Here is a 27,747-nt window from a genome sequence, read left to right as displayed (position 1 = left end):
ATTTTAAGGAGAAGAAACCGAGAGCGAGTATAATGTGGCTCTAAAATCCTTGATGTAGGTGCAAGTGTCCTCATGTCTGTCTAATCGGGCTTTAAAGTCACCACAGAGAGCGAGAGAAAGTGGAGAAGAAGAACAAAAGCACGACCCGCCAGCCTAATATTTAAGAACAGCAGCTCTCAGGGCTATAAATAATGACAGAGAAAATACGCCTCGTCAGTTGTCGCACACTGTGCAGAAGATAAGTCCCAGAAAATACTCTTTTATCAAACCATGAAATGACTATTTATGCTGTTTGGGACACGTCAAGAGAGACAATGATGTAATTTAAACAACTGTGAAACCGTGAAATAGAGTGACTGTCATAAGCTCTTTCTAGTGGGCTAGTGCATGCAGTAATTGCACAGTGAGATCATCCTACGTGAAGCAAGATGCAAAAAGACAAGACGATTGTGTTTTGTATTCACCTCTCCGGGTCGGATCTTAATGTAGAAGTTGCTTCTCTTATAGGAGATCTTGAGGATTTTGGGCCAGGCGAACCGGTTGATCCTGAGGCGGTCCCGGTAAATGAGCAGACCGTTGGCGCTCACTCCGAGCATTATATCGATTCCCTCTGAATCCTGGCAAACAGGGTATTAAAAGCATTGAATTAACTTGTATCAGAAGAGTATTGACAGCTGAAAAGTCCGGGATTATTATCTCTGTACCTTAGCGTGATGCAGGTCCACTCCATACATCGAGAGCTTCTTCCCATTTTCTAGAAAATTCACCTCTGCATCTGCCGGACTCATTCCCCTATCATACAAACGCCAAGAGTGATTCATCACTTTTTTTTCCACATTCATCCTACAGATGAAAACGAAAAGCATCCTCCATTATCCTCACGGCATTAAATCTAATTAATGAAGCCATATTTTCTCTGACCTGTAGTTACGGTGAAGCTCCATCACTCTCTCCTCCAGCTCACGTGTCTGGTTGGGGGCAAATCGGAAGTCGTTAACGTAGTCGGGGCCGTGTTCCTCGGCCTCGTAGTCTCCCAGTTCGGCCTGGACAGTGTAGGAGCCCAGAAGAGCGTGGGTGACAAATGAGCAGGGTAGACGTCCGGACAGGATGTCGTCCCTCAGCTGCAGGCACAGGTAGTACCTGGGGAAACACAGAGACGCTGCTAACCCTCCACTCCAAAAGTCACGAGTCGACATTATCAGGAAACACCTGGAAGAATCTCTGTTGGAATGGTTCTCAGTTTTCAGTCGATACTGATAGTCGATGCTGATGCAATATTTAAGCCATGTTGGCAGCGTTTATCAGTTCGTATCCATCTTTTGTTGTAAACATCTTTGTGAAAATGTTATTTTATTTTATTTTTTTTATTTTATTTTGTGAAGCACTGTTACTGTGTCGGGAAAAGTGTTATACAAATAATACTAATAATACAATTATTTTTACTATTATTATTGTAACAGACATTCATTGTGCTCAGGGGTTGAATCTTTCCCTGAATTGAATTGAGTATCATCTTCAGGGGAAAATTTGACTCAGTCTAATACTTGTGTACTTGGTGTAGAACCAAGTACCAGAAAACCTAATGACGTTTCAAATGTACTCTTTAGTTATTGCTAATTAGCAAAAGTTCCAATGCTAGCATGCAAGATGGAGAATAGTATAAACATGGAACCTGCTTAACATCAGCGTGCTGACATTATCAAGCGTACAAATTACACCTGTAGACACTGTCTTGTTCATTTTAAAAAACATAAATGACCTTTTGCTTTACCATGATCTGTTTATTTTTTTCTTTAAGCTTCTTTGATTGACTTCCCATGTATTACTGAACTGAACAATAACAGACATATAGAACATAGGTCCTGTCATGAAATCTTTGCCTAACCTACAGTAAAGCTTCCCTTGTATTAGAAATAATCCACAAATCGCACTATCAACAGTTAGTACTATGTTTACTGGTCTTAATTCACAACCACAACTAAAAACCAGTATAGGGATTTTTCAACCACCACAACAAGTCGGTGTTAAGGATTGAGTTAAAAAGTGTTTGCTGTTGTATCCACACGTACCTGGTGATGTCTTCAATCAGTACAGACGGGTCTGGAGGGTAAAACTTGACAGAAAATCCCATAATCCAGGAGCCAACTGTGGACAAACCACCAGCAAGGTTTTCTTATGAAGGACGGCCTGTTCATTAAAACACAATCTGTGTGTGCATATGTGCGTGTGTGTGTGTGTGTGTGTGTGTGTGTGTGTGTGTGTGTGTGTGTGTGTGTGTGTGTGTGTGTGTGTCTATACCGCACTTACCCCGAATTTGCTTCTTAATCTCTTTGGAGGGATCCAACCAATTCTGACAAAGAAAGAAAGAGAAAATCTCTTTTGAGAAATTTGACCTCGACAAAAGCATCCATATTCAGATTTTTAAGAGCTCCTCACAAGTACGGCACCTCACAAATTGAGAACCAAATATATTCACCCTGCAAGAATATGAATGAGAGCTTCTCTAAACTCTGAAAGCAGCAATATTGGGGCTATAAATGCCAGCTGAATCCAACCACCTCTGCTTAATGTCACTAGAACTTTCATGGCACACCGTGGACCCCGTGCACCATTTTTCAAAAGGCCATACTGTCTAATCACATTTTAAAAGGTTAAAGGCCATGTTTGCCACTTTCAAGATGTAAGTGGTTAAGCAGAGTTTAAAGGGCAACCAGGGACTTGCTGCTATATAACACCTGGTGAATCAAGTTGAGAAAAATGGGGCTGGTTTGCTGGTGGTTGGCATTTGCTGTGAAATCGGTGACGTTATCCAACCAAAGCAGTATATAATCCATTTATTAGCAGCCATGTAAAAAAAAAAAGAACACGCTGAATCCATCATCAACACATATTTGGCCTTTAGCTTGTTTTATGAGCAATAACTTGAATGCTTATCAAATAATACAAATCAAGACAAGTAAAAAAACACCCAGTCCACACATGAATTGAGGTGTATATGAGGTCCCTCCCACCTTCAGAGAAAAACTTTGGACTTCATTTTGGCATTTTAACATGACAGCCAAGCCACTTATAGACCTTAGAACAAATTAAAGTAAATGTAATTTTACCCGAGGAAGCTGTCCTGATGTGTTTGTTTTTCATGTGTGTGCGGTTGTGTGTGCATGTGTTTTGGTGTTCTTGCGTGTCTGACCTTGGAGTTGTCGGTGTCCTGGAAAGACAGGCCAAAGTAGTCCCTCTCCAGCAGGTTCAGATGGCCACACACCATGTCCAGCAGGGTCTGGCCCCTGGCGAATTTCTGCAAAAACACACACACACACACACACACACGTGCTTTTAAATCATATGGCATGAGAACACACAGCGAGTGGGCAGGTGACACAGTGTGGGTTCAGGTTGTACAATGTCAAAAAACAAGAGAGCAAATGCATTTGTAATAATACACTGTGAAATGAAAATATGTGTGAAATATACCATAGGAAGGCAATGGAAATCTTGACAAAGGGGACATTTGTAGACCTGTAATGGGATCCTAATGAGTCATTGTATTTATTATAGAATTCCTTGGCTGGTTGTCAAATAAAATAATTGCTGGATATTTGTATATTGTCTTTATTCATATATCTCAACACAAAGAAGGCAAAAATATCACAGACACAAGAAGCCAGCCAGCCACTGTGGTCTGAGAGATGCTTCCAGTCTGTCCTCCCCCCCTGCGGAGTGGGAGGAGCTCCACTCTCTGTGACTATATAAGGGGATGAATTGCACATTCGCATCAATGGTGTTTCAGACCACACCTATTTTTTGTCCAGCCCCTCAGGGCTGAGCACGAGGCCTCTGAGGGCTGCACAGACGGCTTTGGCGAAATGCTGTTTCCACACGCACACACACAGGCACACCCATGCCAGTTTCATCTCCAAGGGAAACCTGGCTCCTATAGCGACGAGGCAATGAAGCAACTGTTACCATAGAAACAGAAGTAATAGGTCCCCTCTGTGTGTGTGTGTGTGTGTGTGTGTGTGTGTGTGTGTGTGTGTGTGTGTGTGTGTGTGTGTCTGTGTCTGTGTCTGTGTCACTGTCTGTGTCACTGTCTGTGGTTACTACCAGGCCATCACACAGCTTTGTTCAGCACTTGTAACAAACGCTTGCAGAACAGTCAGCATACTTTTTAAAAATTGAAGAAAGGCTGATTAATTAACCATCATGAAGCGATCTGTCTCGGTCACGTTTCTGTAACTAGTTCTGTGGGTTGATCGTGTTCGCAGCCAGTTGGTGTACGATAGAAATCCATTTTGCTGATAGCCTCATCCAACGCAAACAAGACGAGGAGGAACAACATGTGGGAGCTTGGATTTACTGTATCCTATGGCTGAGGAGACCGTAAATCCATTTAACTTAAGTTAAAATATAGAACTGTGGAATCCAATTAACTATTTAAAAACTGTAAGTATGTAAGTAGCCTCAGTTATGCAATGTAAAAGCTTGGCTATGTCCATAGCTACACTTGTGCATAAACCTGCAAAAACACATGATAGTACCATTTAATTTACCTAAAGAAAATAAATATTTAAATTGTGTTCCAAAGCAGAATTTTACCAGTTAAAGGAGAATAAACGGAGCGATTTAGTTCAGCAATAAACTCGAAGACTGCTCCCACTCGGGGCCTGGACTTTGTTGTCGGCCCATCTGTCGTAGGATTCCTTCTACAGCTTCACAATGTCGATACAAGGGATCTGAACATATGTAGCTATAGGTTTTTAAAGATTATGGCTTAAATAAAATGCTAAAGTACTCAACCAATCAGGTATGTTTAGTGCTACAAGACAATCTTATCTCATCTTTTATCTTATTAGCACTTCCACACAAATAAGGGAATCTCAAGACAGATTCAAATGTTCAAAACATAAGCAGCAGTAGGAAGATTTCCTGAGTTTTAGTCCCTAATGGTGAAAAGTTACATCTCCGAAATTATCTGCGACAGCTTTAAATGATAAATGCCCATTACATCAGTAGAGTTATGCAACACTGTGAGGTGCAGGCTCCTCTTCATGTCAGCCACCAGAGAAAAATATGTCTGTGAAAAAGGAGAAAAGTTGACACAAAATTGATCATATCCTATTAATTCACAGAGGTGAATGGGTGTCCAGTGCACTGAGTGTGTTCAGAGGCAGTACCTTTCACTATCACACTCATCATTGGACCAGACTCGGAGAAGAAATGAGATAATGACAGGTTTGAGGAAACCGTCTGCTTTTAGTCGTAGCTGGGAGGTGGCTGATGCAGCTGTGAAAGTTAACTACCCCATCGCTATTGAAAGAGCATCACTTCAGACCCATACACTGAGGGTGAGTCTACAGGCTGCAGCATGTGTGATACTTGGGATGTGTAGCTTTTTAAAAGGTTATCCTGATAACCACTGTAATAAATAGGTGGAATGCTCCTTTAGTAAAAGGGATAATAAGAGAGATTATGTCTATTATTATTATTATTAAAGATATTTTCTTTTGATGATGATGATAACGGTGATGATTTATGGATGTATGACTTTATCCAAATCCCTTCATCTCTTTCCCTCATTCACACAGTCAGGCTGCAGTAAAAGGTGCTGGTTTGACAATCAGGAGCCATTTGTGGTTCAGTGCCTTGCCCAGGGAAACATCAACATGTGAGAGGAGCTGACGATCAACCCTGTGAAGAACCTCTCTATTACATGGCACCAGGAATAAGGCGCCACTTCATCAGGGTCTGAGAACTGAAACATGTGCAGTCAGGAGAGCAGACACTAAAATCCTCTGCCTCTTTTAAGTAGCCGACACTCCTCTGCTCCTTTGCTCAACCAGCAGGAATGAATAAACTGTGAAAAAGAAGCATTTCATGGTCGGTAGTTAAAATACAGGTACAATGCTATCCTCGGGACCTTCTGCTTAAGAAACCAGATGTTCCATTCAAAATGCATTTCCAGAAAAAAAAAAAAAGGAATGACTAGAGTTTTAATAGCGTGGCTTTAGGTTAAGGACTGCTCACTGTAAATGCAGCGAGCTCAATCAATATCTATAATGTCGGGAGCCAAACGTCAATAGGAGGCCCGGGCTGCTTCCCTGTGTTTTTATCATCAGGGCCTGTTTGTGCAGCAGATTTCATGACTGTAATTAAAGTAATGATTTCACTGCATTCATCACTGTGTTCCCTCAAACTCTTTTTCATTTGCAGACACGTTCCTGCAAACAATACTACGATACACAAACAACCACTCCCCGTATATCTACCTCCTCTCTGTCTTCCTCGCCACCTCCTCCCCCACTCCCTTCATCTTTTCCTGCACCTCCTCCTCCCTCCTTCCTTCTCCCATTCTATTTTCTACCCGGTCAAACATAAGGGCACTCATCTGTCAACTGCATGGATTTCCTGCCAGAGCTCCATACCTCTAGTGTCACTGCCCAGGTGACATGAAGAAATGTGTATGCACGCACATAGGAGGAGAGACTGAGTGTGTGTGTGTGTGTGTGTGTCCTGACATATTTCTCCACTCGCTGCTTCTTGTAAGTAACATATGTGAGGTCACGTGGGAGGCAGTAGGCCATAAAAGGAATATAGTTGACATGAGTGAGGTCTAGTCACAGACGAGATCATTCCCATCACGCTCCCACCGTGTGTAGCGGCCAATGGGCTTCCAGCGCCGGCTTTAACGCGCTTCATGGCAGCTCTGTGAGTGAGTCCTGCAAAGTATTTCTCTCCGATGTGGAACAACCCCCCCCCCCTCATGCGACACCTCATTCTCTTCCTCAGAAATCATTTCATATCCAGGAGTGAATGAATTTCCTGCAGTACCCGAGTCATGCGGGCGTGTGGGCTACTGTGAAATTCAAATAAACCGAGAGCGGTGGTGAAATTCACGCGTGTGTTTACAAACACAAAAGGCTACAGAATCACGATTCACGAAAGCAGGAGATTGCTCATCTGAGTCCTTCCATCCCCCCACAATGCAGAGTTTGTCACACCTCCCTCCCCCCGTCACTCCCCCTCTCAGTGAGAATAGCAACAGAGCTGCATTTCCTGACTCAGTAGCACGTATTACCGGGTGAGACTAGATCCCACTGAGGTGTTCTGTGGTGGACTGTGCTGAGTCAACGGCTCCATTCAAACGGCGGAGGTGAACACCAGCTGCTCCAAATGCTGAATTTTTTGGTCACCTGCACGTAGCAGAATTCATTTTACGTATATGTGGGCATTTGAGCGTGAAGTAGGAGCCACACTAAACAACGTTTTGAAGTAATTTTTCCTAATTATGGTTCTGCATGCTTGAAGAATTACCAAAGGACAAGGAAAGGAGGATGTGTGACAAGAAGTTGGAAACAGCCATAAAGAAAAAGTCTGACTTATTTCAGCTACGACCATCAGTTAGGACGACTATGTAAACAAAGTCTGCGAAGGGCAGTTTAACAAAAAATTTTAACGATTTCATTTGAGGATAAAGTATAAAGGCAGTTCAATCCATATGCAGCGCAGATTTCAACCGAGTTTCCCAAAAATATGCTGAAAAAGTAATACAAGGACTTTTTAACTGGTTATGTAACTGTCCTATTGTATTATTGTTGCCTCTTTATGACGTACAACAGCAAATGAGACAATCTGAGAGGATACAGACGTGGGGGAAGTGAGCCGGGCTACGTGTTAGGCTAAAGGCTAACTCACTTACTGATTAACTTTGGCTAGTATGTTTAGTTCTAAACCTCTGTGACCATTTCACTGCTCTGATGTTTACTGGTTACTTTTCAGTACTAATTGTTATTACTGATGTGTGATCAGTGATGATTAAAACTATAAAAAGTTCCTACACGTGTTTATAGTCATGTTAAAACCCTTTTGCATGTATTGATCAGCCATTTCCTCCATGCTTACTGACAACAAGTGAACAGGCATACCTCAACTCCAGTCTCATAGTCTGAGCCGTCCAGTAGAGTGACTTTGACCGGGACAGTCTTGGGCCGCTTGTTGGTTTTCTGGGGGGATTTGGAGGCTTTGCTGGGGGTCTGCTCTGAGCTATCATCCATTTCACCGTGGTCCTCAGGAACCTGGATGGGAGAAACCCCTTCCTGTGGGTGAGTGAGCTTCAGATCAATGAATGTTTTCCTTCATTAAAACATTTGTATTCAGACTCACAAGAGGCATTATGTGCTCGACTCGCAAAGTGATTTAAATCCAAAATCTTTGATCATGTAAAGCAATCACCAAATGCATGAGTCAGAATGAGCTGCCGCTCAAAGATGCTAAGATGTTAAGTTGCTTGCACAGGCGGCTTGTTGCCTTGCATATCAAACAGAAAAAAACTGGAAGGCCGCTGAGTGATTGAATTGAAATGATCAACAGCTGCTGTAAGTTCTGCGGCGCACCCACCTGATTGGTCCTCATGGCGTCACCCTCCATCGCGCTGCTTATTTCCTCAGCCAAGGCCTTCTCTGTTGTCATAGAAATGGATTGTAGTCCTGCAAACACGCATAAACATATTCAGTCAACATCAAATATGTGGAGTGTTATCTGCTGCTAAAAGCCTAACACGGCCATGGACTCCTGATGGAATCAACCTCGTGAGATGTGAGCAAAATGCATCTTCACTGTGTAATGACATCACAACCAACAGCCAACATAGTATTTTTAATTATCTTCTAATGCACATTGTGTGTTTCTCACACACATGGTCATTGTGCATGTACAACGATACAGTGAAATGGAGAAGGAGAGTATCTCAGCCAGTGCTGGCTCACAGCCTCCCACGGGAGCACTCTGCATTAAGAGTGTTGGCTTCAGGACCCTCTCTTCTCACACTACCAAAGGAGATAGCAAATTACATCAGCCGGAGAGCCCTGCGGCACCGCACAAGACAGCAGACGTACTGAGATGGAGAATGAGAGGGAGCGAGACGGAGGGGGGGGGGGGGTGTGTGGGGGTTGGGGGGACGACAAGGGAGGAGAGGGCACCGGGAACGTGACAGCAATCTGAGGATGAGACGGGAGGAAGGAGAGAGCAGCGTAGATTAAAAGACGGAGGTTATGGGGAGAGAGACAGGGACAGAATATGAGACGGGGCCGGAGAGAGAGACACATGCAATGCTGATACAATATTATGGCGAGCTGGAGACAGATGAGGCCCATCATTTGAAGGTGACTACTGCTATAACCTGAGCTGGACCCTCGCACAGTGACACACAGTAAATCAAGCCTATATTTAAATTAGGTTTTTTACAGCGGACAGAAACAAATTGTCTGAGATAAACCCCAGAGTCAGACCATGGCTCTGGGGTTTTACGTTCCTAATATGTCAGCTTAAAAATTTCCAAGATAACATGAGTCATTTTCTTCTGAATGACTGTTTTAATTATTTTACTTTAGCCAGAGAAAGTATTAGAGTTTAAATTAGGTGCTTCATGTTTCTATTCTGGAAAATAATAATAAAATGTAAAAATGGTAACTGCTAAATCATTAGGTTCTGTCTTTGCTCAGATATATATATATATATATAGAGATAATATAATTTACAATAGTTGTCAAGTTTTTTTAAAATCTCAAGACACCCCCCTCTGTGTCATGTGACCCCTTGGAGGTTCATATGACACAGAGGGGGGTCGTTAAATGACTTCCATCATGTCAAATTACATTTTTGTTACAAAAGATACAAAAATGTAAAAATGTGTGTATTGTGTAGATAGAAGTGTAAACCAGCCAAAAAGAACGTAGAGTAATTAACCTCTCTAAATATGCACTTTCTCACGTGAAGACCTTTGTAATGTGAACCTCGAGGTTCAGTTGTGAAAAATATGGGAAAAGCATAAAATAAGAGCTTGAGATTAAGGAGAGGGAAGGATTAGTGAGGAGGGGAAATGGGAAGTGCTGATAAGTAGTACCATGCTTCTGGGGGAAACTGTGATTAAGGAGGAGCGAAACACAGGCCTAATTTGGACTAATAACAACCAGCAAAGTGTTTGTAAAACAGGAAAAGATAGGGTGGTGTTCCCTCCACCGAATAAGAAGGAGAAGAGGTCCTGATTAACGAATTTTCAGTTGTCTGATGATAGTTCTGTGATTACAGTTTGGGAGGCTGGAATAAACAGCATCTCTCAGCTTGCATGATAGGTTGTCCTCCCTCTGCATGTGGGAGCCGGATCAAAGAGGAGAGCAGTCTGGCTGTGGAGCGCTGCAGATGTCACACTCACACAGTGTTTCAATCCGATTTAACCTAATAAATGAGTAACAGTGCAATGGATAAACAAAGATATGGTCATTATAATTTAAAAAATATCTATATATCGTGACATTTTGTAGTAGTTTCAGGTAAACACAACCTTGGTGATTTACTGTGTGTATACTTGCCTGATCTGACTCATGTTTATGCAATGAGACCGAGTCAGACAAAGACAGCTGTGAATTTAAATGAATGTAGATATGTATATGTTACTTCTTGGAGAAGACGTCCACCCACTTGTCAAAAAATATCTCAAATCAGCTTGAGGTCCTCAGGCAGAGGCCTTTACACTGTTCCAGAGACCAGGTTAAAAACCAAAGGCGACGGAGCCTTTGCACTAACGGCCTGAAATCAATACGATATTGATTTCAACCATATCACAGAGACCTTTTTTCATTTGTCTTTTCATTTTCTCATTTTTATCTGACTTTAATTTGTTATGTTCAGTCAAGAGGCAGAAATATGGGGAGAGAAAGTGGGAGAACAATAGGACATGCAACACAGGAGCACAACTCAGACAGGGACAGGTGAGACACAATAATTAATGGTAATAAGGTCTGAGGAAGACTCAACTTGAAAAAACGTATATAACAATGCTGAGTGGTACAGTTTAATGGAAAGACTACTACCCACCGCACTGACACATGCCGATGTCAGACGCTCGCCAATCAAATCAATCAAAGTCATAAGTAGACAACAGAACGTACGTATGTCAAACAAAAGTCTGAAATCCGAACCCTACATTGCAAACGAAAACTAACCGGAGATAAATGTAAACACAGACATGAACCTTGGATCAGACTGTCAGGTGTGAAAACCTTCGACCCCTTGGCCACAATAACGGTCGTGAACATTAAAGATCTTATTAATTCACATTTCATATAATCACTATTTCATACCGAGGAGGACAATGGCTCAAATTCCATGTCCGTATCTCTCTTTCATCTGATGTAATTTCTCTGATTAAGTATAATTTCATCCGACCACTCACTTGCATGAACCAATCAGATCTGTCCGGTGTAATACCCACACCAAGCGTGAACATCACCCCGTGGAGCAGCTGTCAGAACAACGTGTCAGCGAATCACAAGCACACTCGAGAGGACTCCTGAAAGGATCAGTGTCAGGGAGAAAAGGCCGCTCCTTTCACACACACACCATGATCCCGAGGCCAATCAGCTCTTTCATTTGGACCACTCTGTGATTAAATCTTCAGTTATGGTCTCCACACATCTAATCATCTGTGTGAGGGGAGATGATGGAGACTGAGATGTGTGAGGTTCTACGACTGCTTAGGCTAAAAAATCCTGTCACAGTGGCCGTCTTCAGACAGACTCCCATTACAGGTCTTTTGTCGTTTGGCTCTTGAACTTCACAGAAGAAGAATCAAGGAAAGTCTCAGTGAAGTGAGACTGCATCAGAGCAGGTGAAGCTCTGAACACAATGCACGGGGACAGAAGAAGGCCTCCAAAAATAGTTGCATTGAGTGAGTTGGCTTTTATTTTCTTAAATAAGACAGAAATACCTTTTTATTTATACTTCAGAAGTTTATGGACCAAATTAAACCGAATAGATTTGGGGAAAGTACTTATATTTGGATGCTTATCTAACTAAAGACAGTACTGTGCTCATACACAGCAGATTTTAACATTCAGTCATTCAAACACAACCGACATAATCCTAAACAACTTGCACGACTGCATCCATTCCACAAAGTGTGAGTTACATGGCTATGGCAGTGTGTCAGCCTGTTGGTATGAGGTATGAGGTATTGACTCCTTTCCCTTTGCCAGTAGAGAAGTTTGACTTTTTTTTCCAGCCCTGTCACATTCAACATCCCAAACGCATCAAAAACTTAGAGGCTCTCTCACCTCACTGTCTGCCAAATTTACAAAGGTGTCTCATTTCCATCACTGCCGATCAGAGCTGGAGCCAATAAGAAACCGTGTCTACCGCAGAGTCATTTATCCCGGGAGTGATTGCAGTTTGAATCCATTCCCATTGCAGACAAAAGCCAGATGTTATTGGGTGTTATATGATTTTTTCCCAATGGAAAAAGTGCTTTAGACTTTGAAACAATCCATGTTTTTTACTTTTACCCAAAATACAGGGTCAGTTCACTGAATATTAAACATTCATTAAAAAATGAGAAAAGAGAAAAATGGTAAAAGTTTCATTTGTACTGCTCAAAACCATTGAAAGACATCACTTGAACCAGTGGAGGATATCAAAATAAAAGTCTGTTTGCATGGTAAAATATCAAGAGGAGTTGAGTAGGAAAGATTTAAGACATGGATTTTGAAAAATTTCATTTTCTATTCAACTTATCATTATTATTTTGATTCTGTTAACCAACTTAACTTCTGACGAAGAGTCTGGTTTTATCGAGCTTGTTATTTTTGATGTTCTGACAGAAGAAGCTGGCCATCAGAACCTTTGACATAAGGATGCAACAACTTAATTCACAGACTTTGTATTTAATGCTTATTTTCACTGCCAGACTTTATGTCAAGATAAATAAAGTTCATCTTAGTCTATATCAATAATTATCATAATAAATGTCACATTATTATTTCTGTTAAGTTTAAGTTTAAGTGCTGTGTAATGTGCTTCAGAGAGAAGACCCCTGTGAATGCATACAACATACGTATTCACAAATACTAGAATTAGATTTGAAATACTTCCTTTCCCTTGTAAAATGTAGTCCTGGAAAATCTTTAATCTCATCCATTAACCTACAAAAGACATGATCTGTAGCAACAGCCTGCAAATCATCGGTGCTGCTGGTGTCACAAAATATGCAACAACATAGTAAACACCAGCAAGAATCCTGTAATTCATTCAGGATTGGAGAGACCCGCGATTTATTTACACCTCCTAAGCTGACTGTCACAACACAAGAAGCCAGTGCAGATGGCCCAGGACTTTGCTAAAATATGAGACGTCAGTAAAGTAGATATTTTTCCCGCAGTGAAGTACTGGCCTCCACTTTTTAAACATTTATCACATTTTGCTGTGGTTTGGGGTGAAAAGCAAAGATGATAAATCTTGATGTCTATGATGTACTGTCGTACTGTGTGACTGTCAAAAAGAACAGATCGGATCTTCACATCAAATTAATCTGCTTTGTTGTCATAAGAACTTGTGTCTGTTCCAGCGTATTAAAGAACAGTGCAGGTATTAAACAGATAAGCTGTGTCACAATTATTGAAAATTCTAAGAAAAGACACAGATAAGCAAAACTCATTCAGGACTCTATCCGCCTTGCCATGTCAGTCTGTCTCTGCAGATCAACCCCTGCGCTCCATATTTCAGCATCAGCCCAGATACACAGTAATCATTACTGAGCGGTGCGACGGTCCAAATGTAAGCTTGCATGAACTGAAAGAGTTTACATCCGCTCTCACTAAAACCAAGTGCCAAACTTTTGAACTTCAACTCTTAAGTTAGGAAAACGCAGACACCGTGACGGTCTGAAACATTCATCGTCTGCAACAGGACGGCTCAGATAAATTGACACATGGTGACAGACATAATGGCTGATCATCTAGGGCAGAATGATGTCCATGATGCACCATTCACCGCCTGAGCTCATTTGTCTTCGTGCCATCTGTCAAACAAAGGCTCTCACTTTAGAGGCCACAATAATTGATGTACCGTCAGGCAGGTGCCAGTTGCCCACAGGCACGTTCTTCATCAGCAGGTGGACAAGAGAGATCTTTCAAACCCAGCATCTCACAAATATGTTGCAGGAGAAACCCGGATGGCAGCTTGTTGATTCCTCCAGCTCCTCAAACATAGTAGGCTATAGTGTCAGGAAACTAATGTGTTACCTCCCTCCAGAGTGAACTGGTGAAGACAAACCATGTGTAAAATAGAGTGTGAAACGTGTGAAACGAAAATAGTGATGAGAGCTAAAGTTACAGTGTCATCAACACCTCCTGTGGTCACAATATCAGAGCTTTGCATGAAAAGTGTGTGGAGTTTTGGGATTATTTCACACACAAAAAAAAAAATCATCTTTGAGTGCCAGATAAAATTCAAGACTATTCTGACAGCTGAGGAGACAAGAATGTCCTGTAAAGAAAAAAACAAGTTGTCCTTGCAAGCAGCTTATTGTGACGTATTGTTATAAATCTACCAGAAAACGGTGGATTGCACTCTACGGGTTGGGGCTGCCCCAAGTGAAGGAGTATGTCGGAAGTTTGCTACCGAGTGAGAGGATGTTGGGAACGCAAGATGGACAGGCAAGACGGTGCTAGGTCAGCAGTAATGCTGGTGTTTTACCGGGCCATTGTGTTAAAGGAGCTGAACCACAAGGCAAAGCTTTTATTCCGTTCCGACCCTATATAGTCACAAGCTCTGGGTAGTGACCGAAAGAGCTTGGTGACGAATACAAGTGGCTGAAATGAGTTACCTCCGTGGGGTGGTTGGGGTCAGCCTTAGAGATAGGGGGTAAAGAGTTCAGACTTGGAGAGCAAGCTCAGAGTAGAACCTGCTGCCCTCCATGTGGAAAGGGGACAGTTGAGGTGGTTCGGGCATCTAGTCAGAATGCCTCCTGGGCGGATTCCTTTGAGGTTTACCGGGCACGCCCCACCCGAAGGAGACCACAGGATAGACCCAGAACTTGCTGGAAGGACAACATATCCCATCTAGCCTGGGACCCCTGGGGCGTCTGGGATACCCTACGAGCGCTGAAAAGCATGAATGGATGGATGGATAGTTAACAAATCTAGCCATGAGAGCAAAGGAGGAAGTCAGGTGGAGTTGTCTGCAGTTTGTAGCGACAACCTCAATGTGGAGGTTGAGCTGGACGGCCTGGAGGACGGACTGGAGGACAAACACAGGACTTTTATGCAAGAGACTGCTACTCATTTCATTTTCCATGTTTTAAATCCACAATTACGACTGCCTGTTTGTGATTGCAACCAAAACAACATTACTCCGCTAACCTTATAAGGGAGAACATATTTTAACCTAAACAATTGTCTTTTCCTAAACCTAGTTGTATGTGTGTCCAAACCTTGACCACTTAATGAGCTTAACCATATGTCTTTATTGTAACCATGACGACAAGTTCACCATTCTCAGAGCACTCCATGTGTTTAATACTGTAACCATGACGACAAAGGTTGGGTAAGATGGTCTCCAGAGGGGCAGTATTTCAGGAGATGTGTTGTACATGAGGGTAAGCACTAACAACCAGTATGTGGTTGCTTACATCGGAAGAAACAATGCTGTGCTGACCTCAATCTGGTTGATCACACCTGAACATTGAATAAGAACAGAAGCATATTTTAGTATTGTTCATTTAGAAAAAAATGATGTGGTGCTGTTGTTGGAAGAAAAGCATCGATCCTGCAAGTATTTTGTACAGCATTTCATTGTTACTAGGTCTTCTTATTTGAAAATGCGGTTTGTACTTCTATACAAACCAGGGATAACTGCAGCATCCTCCAATCTTACAGTGTTTTTATAAAAACAATAAAAAATAATCAGATGGAAAACAATCTCAAGACCATAAAGATCTAATTCCGAACAGACACTATATTAAAATAGAAACATCTACGTGACAAGGTACCGATTGGGGTAAGTGGGTGTTTTTTAATTTGACTTTGTTCAGTTTGTTATATTTCAGTGGTTATGTTCTATGTTGTCATGCAGCAGTGCCTCTCTGACCGTCTCTGAATGATTGATGTGATCTTATTTTAAGAGGATGACCATCATGACCTTTGACATGAGAATCCAACAAACCCAATTTACAGGCTTAGCGCTGTACAGACAGGTTTGATTAAAAATGATTCAACAATATTTTACTCTGCTTCTCCTCTCGACATATATTTATAGTTTTCATCCTGCTAAATAATGAATCTTGTTACAATAGTGTTATATCAACAGAGCTGTAGTAATAGTAGAAGCAGCAACAGTAGTGATGTGTTATGTGCTGCAGAGAGGAGCACTCTGGGTAGATAATGTGCTTACTCTGATCTCCAGGCAGTGTTCTTCTTCTTTGCCAGAATGACTTTTGTGACTACATCATTTACAAGAGTGAATAAAGCACACCCCGAACTGTTCTCCTGGTAATTAGGCTAGTCATTAATTTGGAGATTTAAAGAGATATTACCTACTCACTCAGAAACAAAGAAAGTTTGCTCCAACCAAACCATCTGTCTATTTTAGGACGTTTCAAGGGAAATGTCAAATTAACATAAATTTAGATCAAGCTCTCTTTTTTCTGTCCAAAGTGTCTTTGTTATTTTGCAGAGAGTAAACTGAACAGGTTGGCTACCCTGAAGGATTGTTGGCACTTTTTCGAAGAGTTGATCCCTCTCCATGGTGCCTTTGACTGGCACAAACTGCTTTCTCATGTTTTCTGGCATGGCAACACTCCACTGTCACAATAATATGAGGATTCTGTTTAAATGATGTTTAAATGTTTGTGTTATAGCCACGAGGAACCAGACATCTAAAAATAAGGATGTTTTTCTTTTCATTTGTATCTGAAAAGCTGCTTAGTGCCACACAGTATTCACAAAAGATTTCTGCTTTACAGGTATTGCTGCTTTTGTAATAGCCACAAAATACACGATAGCTCTTGAGACAGTGTCTCAAAACCCAACATCTACATAACTGAGAGGTATTTGTGACTGGAATCACAGACCAGTGAGTGGATTTTACCATTTCACTGAATAAATACCCTAAATCTCAGGCGAAAGGGCAAACATTTTTATTTTAATCACTAAGTGTTTTTTTTTTGTTTTCTTTGAACTATTTTACTGTTTTATTTTTTAAACCATACAATCTGAATGCATAGCTAGTCTATCACATAGACCATTGTTTGTATAATTTTCCCCAGAGGAGGACTCCTCCTGATTTTGGTGATCCATTGATTAGTTTTAAGTGAAATATCTCAACAACTATTCAATGGATTGTCATAAAATGTTAATTTGTCCATTAGCCTACTTTGGTTCATGACATAGCCTACTACTTGCAAAAATGCTGACATCCCTGTTGGACTCAGCTGCAACACGCTAACTAGCTAAACTAAGATTGTTAGCATTCCCACATCAAGCAAATTAACTTGCAGATGTTAGCACAAAACATCACAAGTATAACTTCACAGCATTGCTATAGCATGGACTCTTACTGGAATGGTGACAGTAACAGCTGGCAAAAATCGCTATGACTTTTATGTTTTAATGTGTATCCAGGCACAAGTAGCTACTGTTGCTAGAAGGTAATAGCATTATATGGTATGAATTACTGTATTAACGTGGACATCCTCAGAAGCCACCCACTGCATTAGCCAATCACTGGACATCCCTCAATGAGCCTTGCCATTTCATCATGCAGCCCCCTACGCATCTCAGCTTTATAATCAGTGCCTCCCTTCTAACGGCATACACAGGCAGTCCATCAATCCTTGCTCACTGGGCAGACGCTGGCTCTGGGAAACCAGGTACAGGGCAGTGGGGGATGGGGAAGAGGGAGTGGCATGATGTCCTTGTTCAGAGGAAGCCATATACACACATTCTCCAAACGTTTGCACTCTGCAGTCTTGGGAGCAGATCGCATAGAACGGCTGTTAGGTCTGCTGCAAATCAATCGAGATGAATGATACGTTTTAGGGCCAATGAAGCCACAAGTTCAAGAGTAAGCAAGCCCAGAGGGAGGTGTGCTACCTGAGGTGACATGGTCTATGAGTGCTGTCTCATAGGGAGGGTTGTCAGCGGAGGATATTACAAGGGTTAATACAGTTTCTACACTTGAACATCTAAAGTACCAAGTTCCACCTTTTGAGCTGACGTGAAAAGACAGATTGTGCAATTGCAAACTTATCTGTGTCTGCCTCATTATCGCTTGGAGCCAAAGAATGTGGTAAATGTGCATATTAAAATTATTAGAGCGGGGGGGACGGGTCATTGTAAAGCTAATCCTCGCTGATTAAAACAAATCAGGCAGTGAAATCTCTCAAAATGGGGTGTCAAAATGCTTCGTTTGATTTATGAGATGAATATCTTAAATATTAATCACTTTACACAACTGGAGTAGCCAGCCTCTTCCATTCTGCACTGCAAAGTAATCTTACATCCATTTAGTAAAGGAGGTCATGTCAGGATATGTAACACGGCATGGGAATATTACATTAAAGGTCAAAAGCAATTTAAAAACCTTGAACATGATTGGACACTAACTGCTATTTAGACTTTTTCTGTCAGAAAACAAGATTTCTTTAAAGAGCCATTACTGTAAAGTCTGATTGTTGACATTTTGATATACTATTGATTCACTCACTGACAAAGTCTAGACACACACACACACACACACACACACACACACACACACACACACACACACACACACACACACACACACACACACACACACACACACACACACACACTGCAGGTTTTATATCTCTCTCTTTTTACAATATGCAATACAATTTAATAGCAATCTACCCCTCCTCCTTGACAGCCTCCACGGACATCAAACAGTATGAGCTTCTCTAAGTTAATATTTCCATCAAAGATATTTCACTGCTTGCATAAAATCATATTGCCATTGCTGTTATTGTGTGTACACCCATGTGTTATGTAGGGAGCCAGGTACCCATCATGACTTTAGCTGGATAGAGTAAGTCAGACAAAAGCATGAAAGCACTTCCATTGTCCAGGTTTATCATTCAAAGGTAAGATAATTGGTATGCAACCTCTGCCATGGCCCAACAGCCCCCTGATGAAATTACATTCAAACTGCGTTTTGCACCAAATTGTACACACTAAATATCAGTCCCCTAAATATGCCAGATTTTTTTCATTAAAATGAAAATGTGCTCTTTCTTGCATTATTAAAGAAAGTGAAAAAATCCCTAGATCCGCTCCCTGGGGCAGATCAATAACAAAATTTAATAGATTCTTCCTTGTGTCATGCTTCACCCTTCCACAAAATTTCATGGAGTTCAGTTTTATTTCAATTTTTGCATATTCCTGCTAACAAACAAACAAACAAACAAACAAACAAACAAACAAACGCAGAGATAATTATCTCGAAAAATAAATGTATTAATTGCACTTCATGCATGAACATATATATATATATATATATAGCCCAATAACTCCAAGATTATATTCTCCTTCAACAGAAGACAATTACAGTGAAAACCTCGTCCTCATTTTAACCATGTACGCAATGATGATTTTTTCCCTCTGTGAATTTTTGCAAAGTCAAAAAGAAAAAACAACAAATCTTTTCCTTTCAGCGCAATGACAAGAAAATGACAGGCACCCTGCCATGCCCGCAGCACAGTGCAACTCCACAGACGACAGAGGAGAGCATCGCCGCAGACAATAGTTAACACAGAGACATCAGGCGAGCCTGTTTAAAATGCAGTTACCATGGAAACCCTAGCCTAACATTGTCTGTCAAGCATATGAAAGTAAGATGAAGAAAAAGAAAAAAAGAAGCAGCCCGTGGGCAATATTTTGCTAGTTGACACGTTCATGTGATGGAAGAGGTGAAGCAAATCGTGGCACTTTACAGAAGAATGTGACAGCTCATGTTGAGGTGCTGAAGTGACAGTGGAGGCAGTGGCAGTGGGTGGAAGAGGATGACCAACAGTTTCAAGTAGGAGGCCATCTTCTAGTCTGATTTAAAATGATTTACCATTAACACAAAAGGTCAGTGAAACAAGATGGAGATCAATGGTACAGTATGTGGATAATGATATCATAGTTTATACAGTACGTAGGATTAGGGTTTAGCATGTCAGCATGTTAGTTTTGGATAATTTGTTGCTCATATATATGGTGGGACGATATAAATCAAATATATAGTAGCTGTCAAAGTCAAAATGGTGGGTTGAATTCTCCTGTATGACAGAAATAAATCTAATGAGCTTTAAATATAAATCATCACAATACAGTACTGATTCAGGGAACTTATTGTGACGATTTCTGAAGCAGTGTGGGATCACGGGAGTTGTTGTCTTCACCACCATTAATTGCCAATGAAAATCTACCTAATGAGACTCACGGCAATGAATAACCGTGATCCCTTACGAGTGACCAATACAAACAGAAGAAACAGTTGACTGGCTAACAGACTAACTGGCTAGCACTATGTTTTTCCTTTGTCATATGTTGTTTGCCCCGGAAGTTACAGCAGAGCCGGGCAAAACTTCGGGTTACACGGATATGAAGCAATTAAAAGGCGATCAGAGTGAAACCTTCCGAACATTGGAGATTTCTCTGAGTCTGAAAATTGTTGGAAACATTTTGGATAATGTAAGCACACAAGTCAACAAAATATATAATATAGGTCCTGTCAGTTTTAGACATTTTAATGAAGAATTGTTACATATTATATCTTTAAGCCAAAAATGATTCTAATGTAGAAGGGCTTATAAATTAAAAAATAACTTTGTCATCTGCTTATGTCTTTTTTTCAAAGTTTAATGGGAGATTTTAGCATTTTTTCAAACCTACTCATTTTTAGCTTTGAGTACTTCATCATACTTTCACTCATTTCAGGAACTGGCTGAACCTTCTTTATATCTCAAACTGTCTTCATTGTCATTCTCTGGTATAAACCTGTAGTTCAGCAATCACTCAGCTCACTCCTATGATGGCTTGATTTGTGGTTCAGCATTCAATGGTACCTGTGTAATCAGTCCTATTTAATATGATGTTCGAGAGGAGATCGCTAATTAAAGGAATGTCTGTGTGAGTCACGCATTGTCTCCTACAACCTATTATTTGTCTTGGTGATACCAAACGTGTCAGTTTAATATGGGCTTTCACCACTGATGTGTCTTTGAAACCTTTTTTACGTCCAGGTAACATGAGTTTATCTTCTGGGGAATTCCAATTTGGCTGTGAAGGCACCTCTGGCCCTGCTTCTATGAGCTGTTACGAATCAATAACAGTATGACTTGAAATAGGACTTGGGGGAAAATCGTACGCGTTACATCTATGTGTGCTACCTTTAACAAGCAAGTATGCTGAATTTACATGCACAAACTGGAATGGCATAGAGAGCATACCTTAGCCAAGGCACACACTTCTCTAAATATGCCTGATATTTTTCATTAGGATCCAGGCGTTTTCCCTGGGTTATCAGTGAAAATGTCAAAACGCCCCAATGATAAGTGCTGGATCTGCCCATTTATCCCTTGATCCACCCCATAATTTAATAGGTTCTTTCTTGACCAAGTTTCATTTCAGTTTAGTTCAAATTGGTTCAGTTTTTGCGTAATCCTGCAAACAGACAGACAAACAGACAGACAAACAGCAGTGAAAGCAGAGCCTCCTTGGCAGAGGTAAAAACACATGCCCACAAGTGCATCCTGCAGCTGCCTAACCTCGACCCTTATGACATGTCCATGTGAACACTATATGTGATATATCCATGATTACCCTTGTTGGTGTCTTGCTGTTTTCAATGAGGAGAATACTTGAGTGTAAGATACATCTTATCTTTCGTGGATAAGAGGAAACAGCTCATTGTAGATATACCATGTAGTTCAATTATTGTATTACCTGCAGCCAGATTCATTGAACCACAAAACAAATATTCTATATTATCATCCTGTAGTATTTCTAAGTCCCATGTTTTTAATAATTAGATTTCCATCTCTTTGTTGATTATAAGGTCTCGGTTCCATATACATAAAGTGGACGTATCAATGCACTCATTCAATGGAGAAATGCACACAGCCTGTCATCACAAACTGTGCCTTGAAATGATCAATAGGACTTCAATTACTTTGTGATGTCACAGCCCCAAGCATGCCCCACCTTGTAACCTTGTAGGATTTGGTCCCGCTGATTGTTAACCCAACATCTGCTATATATTTATTGTACCTCCAATAAATCTACGTTCTATTGATGTACTCGCCTTCACCTCACCACTAGTCTATCATCCCAAACAACCCTATTCAAAAACCCTAATGGTCTGGATCCAACAGAAACAAAGACTGCTCCTTCTCCTGCTAATCCACTCGCCATATTCCACCATTACTGGCACAGCTGCACGAACATCCTGATGTGGATCGGAGTAGCTGGGCTCTACTACTCCTGCATCGGACCTGGATACTGGATGCTACACTGTGGACGGTCAACCAAACACCACTGGCCCTAACCCAGGTACAAGGGCTCATTGTTAAGATCCACACCTACAAAGCCAGAGAATGTTAGTCCAGATGTCACGTCTTTTCTTCTCATTTCAGCACTTACGGATCATCGCATTTGCATTTACCAGTGAGTTTTACAGGGTCACAACAGAAGGCTACAATCAATCAACCTGTGATTGACCTGACCGTGCATCACTTAGATAGTAATCCTGCTTATCCAGATATTTTTAGTACTCGAAACCAGAAATAGATCTTCAATTATATTATTCAATTATAAACATGGGACCTTTAACACAACATGCATCCACACAAAGAGGCTTTGCCCTCTAACACAACCAGCAAATGGGCATAATAGAGGAGCACCACACTGCTTACAGTTGCACCATTGTAATGCACACCAGGGAGGCTGAAAGTGGAGCAGGTGAAAGAAAGGAAAATGAGACTGGAGAATGCGAGGAGAGACAGAATGGATGGATTTTAGATTTAATTTGCCCCCTCTCTGACTCTGCCTGTTAGTTACTATAGCCTGTGCTGTGGTTTGCAAAGGAGCCGGACATAACACGGGTGACAGTCGTAAAGAAGGATGAATCACTGATGATGGTAATGATATAAAACTTGGTGAATGGTGCAATACTGTAAATTTTGAATTTTTTTGCCAAATGTTGTTTATGTCCCCAAAGAAGAAACAAGCTTCCTGGTTTTCATGTTTCTTGCAGACTGATATATTTGTATGTTCACTCTATAGCCCCCCTTTTCCACTGGTCGAAAAAACCCTAACGTCTGGCTTTTGTCTGCAATGGGAATGGATACAATTGTCATTCAGTCTTAGGTCAAATGACTCTGCAGTAGACAGGGTTATAATCGACTCTGGCTCTGATCAGCAGTGATCGGCACGTGGGGGTTCACCTGGGTGAACGAGTTAATTTGCCACAAAGCGAAGTGAGAGAGCACCGCACTTGTTGATGCGCTTCTGACATCAAACATAAGGCAAACCCTTTTACTGGCAATGTGAAAGGAGTCAATTGCCTTTTTACCCACGTTTAAAAAAACTGTGTATACATCCTAATTTTGGTGTAAAAGATGTTTGTAATAGCGGATGGGACATGAGCCAAACTAACAAGTCAATCAATAAATCAAAAACATTTTTCTCAAAGACGGTTTCTATCATTTTTGTTAGTTCTTATCACACTGATGTTTGTTCGAGTGTTCATGTTTTCGGTTTTAACTAGTTATTTGATGCGATAAAGACTGGGTGAAAGGTCATGATTGACAGCTGAGACTGACTCGTGGTTGGTCGAGCTATGGCAGCTCCACCCCCTGATCGCTACTGCGCAGACTCTGGCTCCAAGATGGCAGCGTTCGTAAACGGAATATTTTGCGTTTACGGTATTATTACGGTCTGCGGGTAGATGTAATCCAAAAACACAGCCAAATCTAAATTTAACTCAAATCGTCTTTCATGAAATAGAATTTATAAACCTTTTGAATCACACATCATTTGATTGTAGCTTAGTTCACATGTGGACTACAGTTTGAGGGATTACAATTACAAAGGATCATGTGTGGTAACCCATCCCCCTTTGCCCTGTTGTCTCTTCTCTTTAAAAGTGCATTAGTAAAAAGCATTAGGTTAAAGACCTTAGAGTTTGCTCCTTTTGACATAAATATAGGCCCACACCGCTTGCCTTGAATAAACTTTAGGGCTTTTCCAGGTTCTGTGAAGCAATGCTCACATTTCAGAGACCTTCTGATCGTGGATGCGCCCACGCCTGCCCCCTGTGCCACACCCGCGACAACACACTCCGTCTTCAATTAGCTCATTATGTCGAGCATCAGCTGTTAGCCTATAGCTCCAACAAAGACAAATCCCAATCTTACGCACTGACATGTCCGAGATGGATCTCACTCTAATGCGGGCTCGGACGCGGAGGCTACATGAGCTGATGAGAGATGAGACGATAAGAAATGTGCACCTGCTGACTCCTGCTGCACACTAGGCCTTGATATGCATGAAATACAGGGATCCGTGTGTCTGTGCAGCCCAATGAACCCGCCGGCGGACCGTGTCGGTTGGATTAAAGCTGCACCTTCTCCGTCCGTCCGCGACACTTGACGCACAAAGCGGCGTCTCTGCAGAGCCAAGCCGCTTCCCATCCTCACCTACACAATGTCATCCTCGCAACAGCCGGCGAGATGCAGCATGCACCTGTTCCGCTGTCATCATCAGCATCGACCCCCATCGAGCACAAATGAAATGCACAGCGTACCTGTCACCGTCCAGGTCCAAACGTGTCGGGCTTCAGTCCGGGTTGCGATCGTGGGAGGATGCAGGGAAGACGCGCCGCCGCCACCGCCCCAGAGAGAGCGCCCCTCTCACTCTGCCCCGAGATGAAGCCCTGCAGGCTGGGTACAGCAGACACACACAAGCCGGCGAGGATGGCTCACGGTCGGGAAGGGCTCGGAGGAGAGTGGAGGGGCGTTTTCACGGTGTGAGCAGAGGGGGACTCCTCACGTCGTGCATGCGTGATGTGCGAGGACCGCTCCGCTCATGACACGCAGCCTCCCCTGCCTGCACCTTGCTCCACTCATGTTCTGCCCATCTCAGAGTTGAGGACACAAAAAAAAAAAAAAAAAAATGCCAAAAAAAACAAATTCGATCTCCCTCATAATTATGTTTCTTGAAATTACCTTGAAACTAAATTTGACTGAATAAATATCGTTTTCCACCCTTGCTTCATTATCCTAGATTGCACATCTCATGTCCTGTCATCAATGTCATGTCTGATCTTATGTTCCACTGCTGTTCATGGAACATTATGTCTGCAGCCTGTTAGGGTCTGAGTGCCCTGAATGTCATTTATGCATCTGTCATCTGCTGAAACTCCTAATGCAAAGTGCACGTGAGATCATTCATTTGATCAATGCTCTTACAGCCTGGACCAAATGGAAATTGATATTGATGGTCACAGACATAAGGACAGATGTAGAACCAGTGAGACGCAATGTCAAATGTGTCTTTTACACAATGCAATTTATTTTATGTGAGTTCAGTTTGAGACTTTTTATGATTCATATTCGGTTTTACTGTGTTTGAAAAGAGCTCCCTTCACCACTTTAGCTTATATTCAATTCAATTCAATTGTATTTGTATCGCACCAAATCACAACATGCATACATTCATACTACACTGGTGCTAATAATATTTGTATATTTAACTTTGTTTCCTATTTTTCCTATTTTTATATAATTGCACAAACACACCACATCAAATTCCTTTGATGTGTAAACCTACTTGGCAATAAACCCCAGATTCTGATTCCGATACATTATTATAGAGAAACCCAGCAGTTCCCACAATGGGCAAGCACTTTGCGACTGGGGAGAGAAATCTCGTTTTTGACAGGGAGGATGGAACATCTCTTCCAACAAGCTTTAACTCCTGACAGGTTTGAAATTTGGAAGAATGCGTCTATATTAAACCCACAGCATTAATTTATTTAGAGAATTGGTCCTATTGTTCCCTGCAACATGACATGTGTCATGTGGCTTCACTACGGGCGCTTGGGATGAGTCACATCCTTTTTTAAAGAGGAATATTTTGGGCCTATCATTTTCAATTGCATAATTTGTTCAAAATCTTCATAAAATAGTTTGCACAAAAGAAAACATATTGTAGTGCAACACCATTTTCATGTTGTTTTTATATGGGCCCAGTGAGAGGATTATGGGCTTTTGGGTAACGTAGTTCATCTGGTGTTCAGTAGATCTCCCTGAGTGTGGGTGAAGAGTACCTGCATGTTACTGCATCCAGACACACAGCTACATGCTACAGGTGGTGAGTTATGATAGTCAGTGTTAAAGTAAGACTATAGTTGCTGCTGCAGAGGAAGGTCTCTGTTAATGAAAGCCACCGTATCATCACAAACCTTCCTTCAACAGCAGAGCAGTCCAGAGCATCTGGTGTCTAAAGGCTCAGCTTTGTGAGAGGCACAGCCAAGAAGATCAGGAAGTAACTCAACACTGGCAGAGTACTGCACTGGAAAAGAGAGTAGAGATACAATGTGCAGTCAGAACTATCTGATGATGAGTGGAGCCAGGGAACGTGAGCTGAGCAGATGTGGTGATGAACCAGGGGCAAGGTAAGCTCCACTATACACACAAACACAGAATTAATATGAACTATTATTCCTTCACTTGCTCTTATTTATTCATGTGTTACTGGTGTGACATCGGATACTGTTACAGGTGTTTCCATGGCAGTGGATGTCATGTTGGCTCTGTTCGATTAACATTGTGTTCATCAGTTGTGGATGTGATGCATATTGTTACTTTGGCAGTTGACATTGTTGTGACTTTCATGTTGAGGATTTTTGTGCTGTTAATACTCTGTATATGCAGGCTGTGCCCACAGTTGATGCACCATCATACTGATCAACCCTTTATTTTGAATAAAATCTAATATATTGATGCTTTTAAATCTGAGCCCCTGTGTCCCCACCACTTTTCAACACATAGTGACGCCCTTGCCCTGCATAGCAAGAGGAGTGTTAAATGAATGAGGGCTGAGTGGGTGATGTATTGCACTGGTGAGTCATAGGAACCTACTGTGCTGAGAAACCTTTTTGGCTCTCCTGCACAAGTGTTCTGTTCAAATGCAAATATGCATACAAGAAAATCTCTTCCTGTCACGCTCCAGTGGGTGTCCTTCAGCTGCTTACAGGATGTGCAGAAATGAGCAGGGGAACAACTTCACAGCCATGTGGGGAGGATTTTGGGAGTGTAAAAAGGATGCTCTTAATACCCCAGTAATGAATGAAGGAGGATATTGCATATTGAAAATATGGCCACATATTAAAATCCCTGATGATGTGAATATAACATTTATTGTAAATACATACAGTGAGCAGCAGCTCAAGTCTCTCCAAGTAGGCGTAAGGAGATATGGTGTGTGATTGCTTATGATGATGATGGTATATCATTGCCACCATGTGGCCATCATCACACACATCACAACAATAAGGAGTGTATGTATTATATTGCCTCTATGTGCTCCATCTGTACAAGAACATATCGGTTTTCAGGTAACCTCCTGAAAGTATTTCATTGACTCATTTTAATACATAGTTACACATATCTGCTCATACTTTCATAAAAAACGTGATTTGTCAAACTCTCTTTTTCTGTTCAGTCTGAACCAATATAACAGGTGTGAATGGTGCCTGGGACCCTGCTCTGGACCAACAGACCAAAATTAGGTCCAAACCTAAGGATCGTTTGCACTCGAAAGTTTTGGATAGACCAGACTTCCGGACCATTTGCAGGAAGTTGAGACAATATTAAACAATAGAAATAAAAAAAGAAGAGTTAGCAGCTCAAGATTG

General features: G+C 41.5%; 1 protein-coding gene across 2 annotated transcripts in view; it reads right to left on the bottom strand.

Moving 5' to 3' along the window:
• si:dkey-178k16.1 (band 4.1-like protein 1) overlaps positions 1–24,603 on the bottom strand; it is a 38,821-nt gene extending 14,218 nt beyond the window's left edge. The window contains exons 1-9 of one of the 2 annotated variants that reach the window (XM_034590650.1): positions 24,340–24,603; positions 8,392–8,480; positions 7,920–8,090; positions 3,191–3,295; positions 2,308–2,350; positions 2,070–2,145; positions 922–1,140; positions 705–792; positions 465–617 (exon numbers count right to left, since the gene is read on the bottom strand). In XM_034590650.1, the coding sequence (XP_034446541.1) occupies positions 465–617; positions 705–792; positions 922–1,140; positions 2,070–2,145; positions 2,308–2,350; positions 3,191–3,295; positions 7,920–8,090; positions 8,392–8,480; positions 24,340–24,520 (1,125 nt within the window). In that variant the 5' untranslated portion in view covers positions 24,521–24,603. The remainder of the gene's footprint in view (positions 1–464; positions 618–704; positions 793–921; positions 1,141–2,069; positions 2,146–2,307; positions 2,351–3,190; positions 3,296–7,919; positions 8,091–8,391; positions 8,481–24,339) is intronic. The other variant, XM_034590651.1, reaches the window with a different exon arrangement.
• Between the last annotated feature and the right edge of the window lie 3,144 nt (positions 24,604–27,747).

This window comes from Hippoglossus hippoglossus, chromosome 7 (genome assembly GCF_009819705.1).
Source record: "Hippoglossus hippoglossus isolate fHipHip1 chromosome 7, fHipHip1.pri, whole genome shotgun sequence".
Taxonomy (NCBI): Eukaryota; Metazoa; Chordata; class Actinopteri; order Pleuronectiformes; family Pleuronectidae; genus Hippoglossus; species Hippoglossus hippoglossus.
The sequence above is the reverse complement of the archived record's forward strand: the minus strand, read 5'-3'. Positions and strand labels throughout refer to the sequence as shown.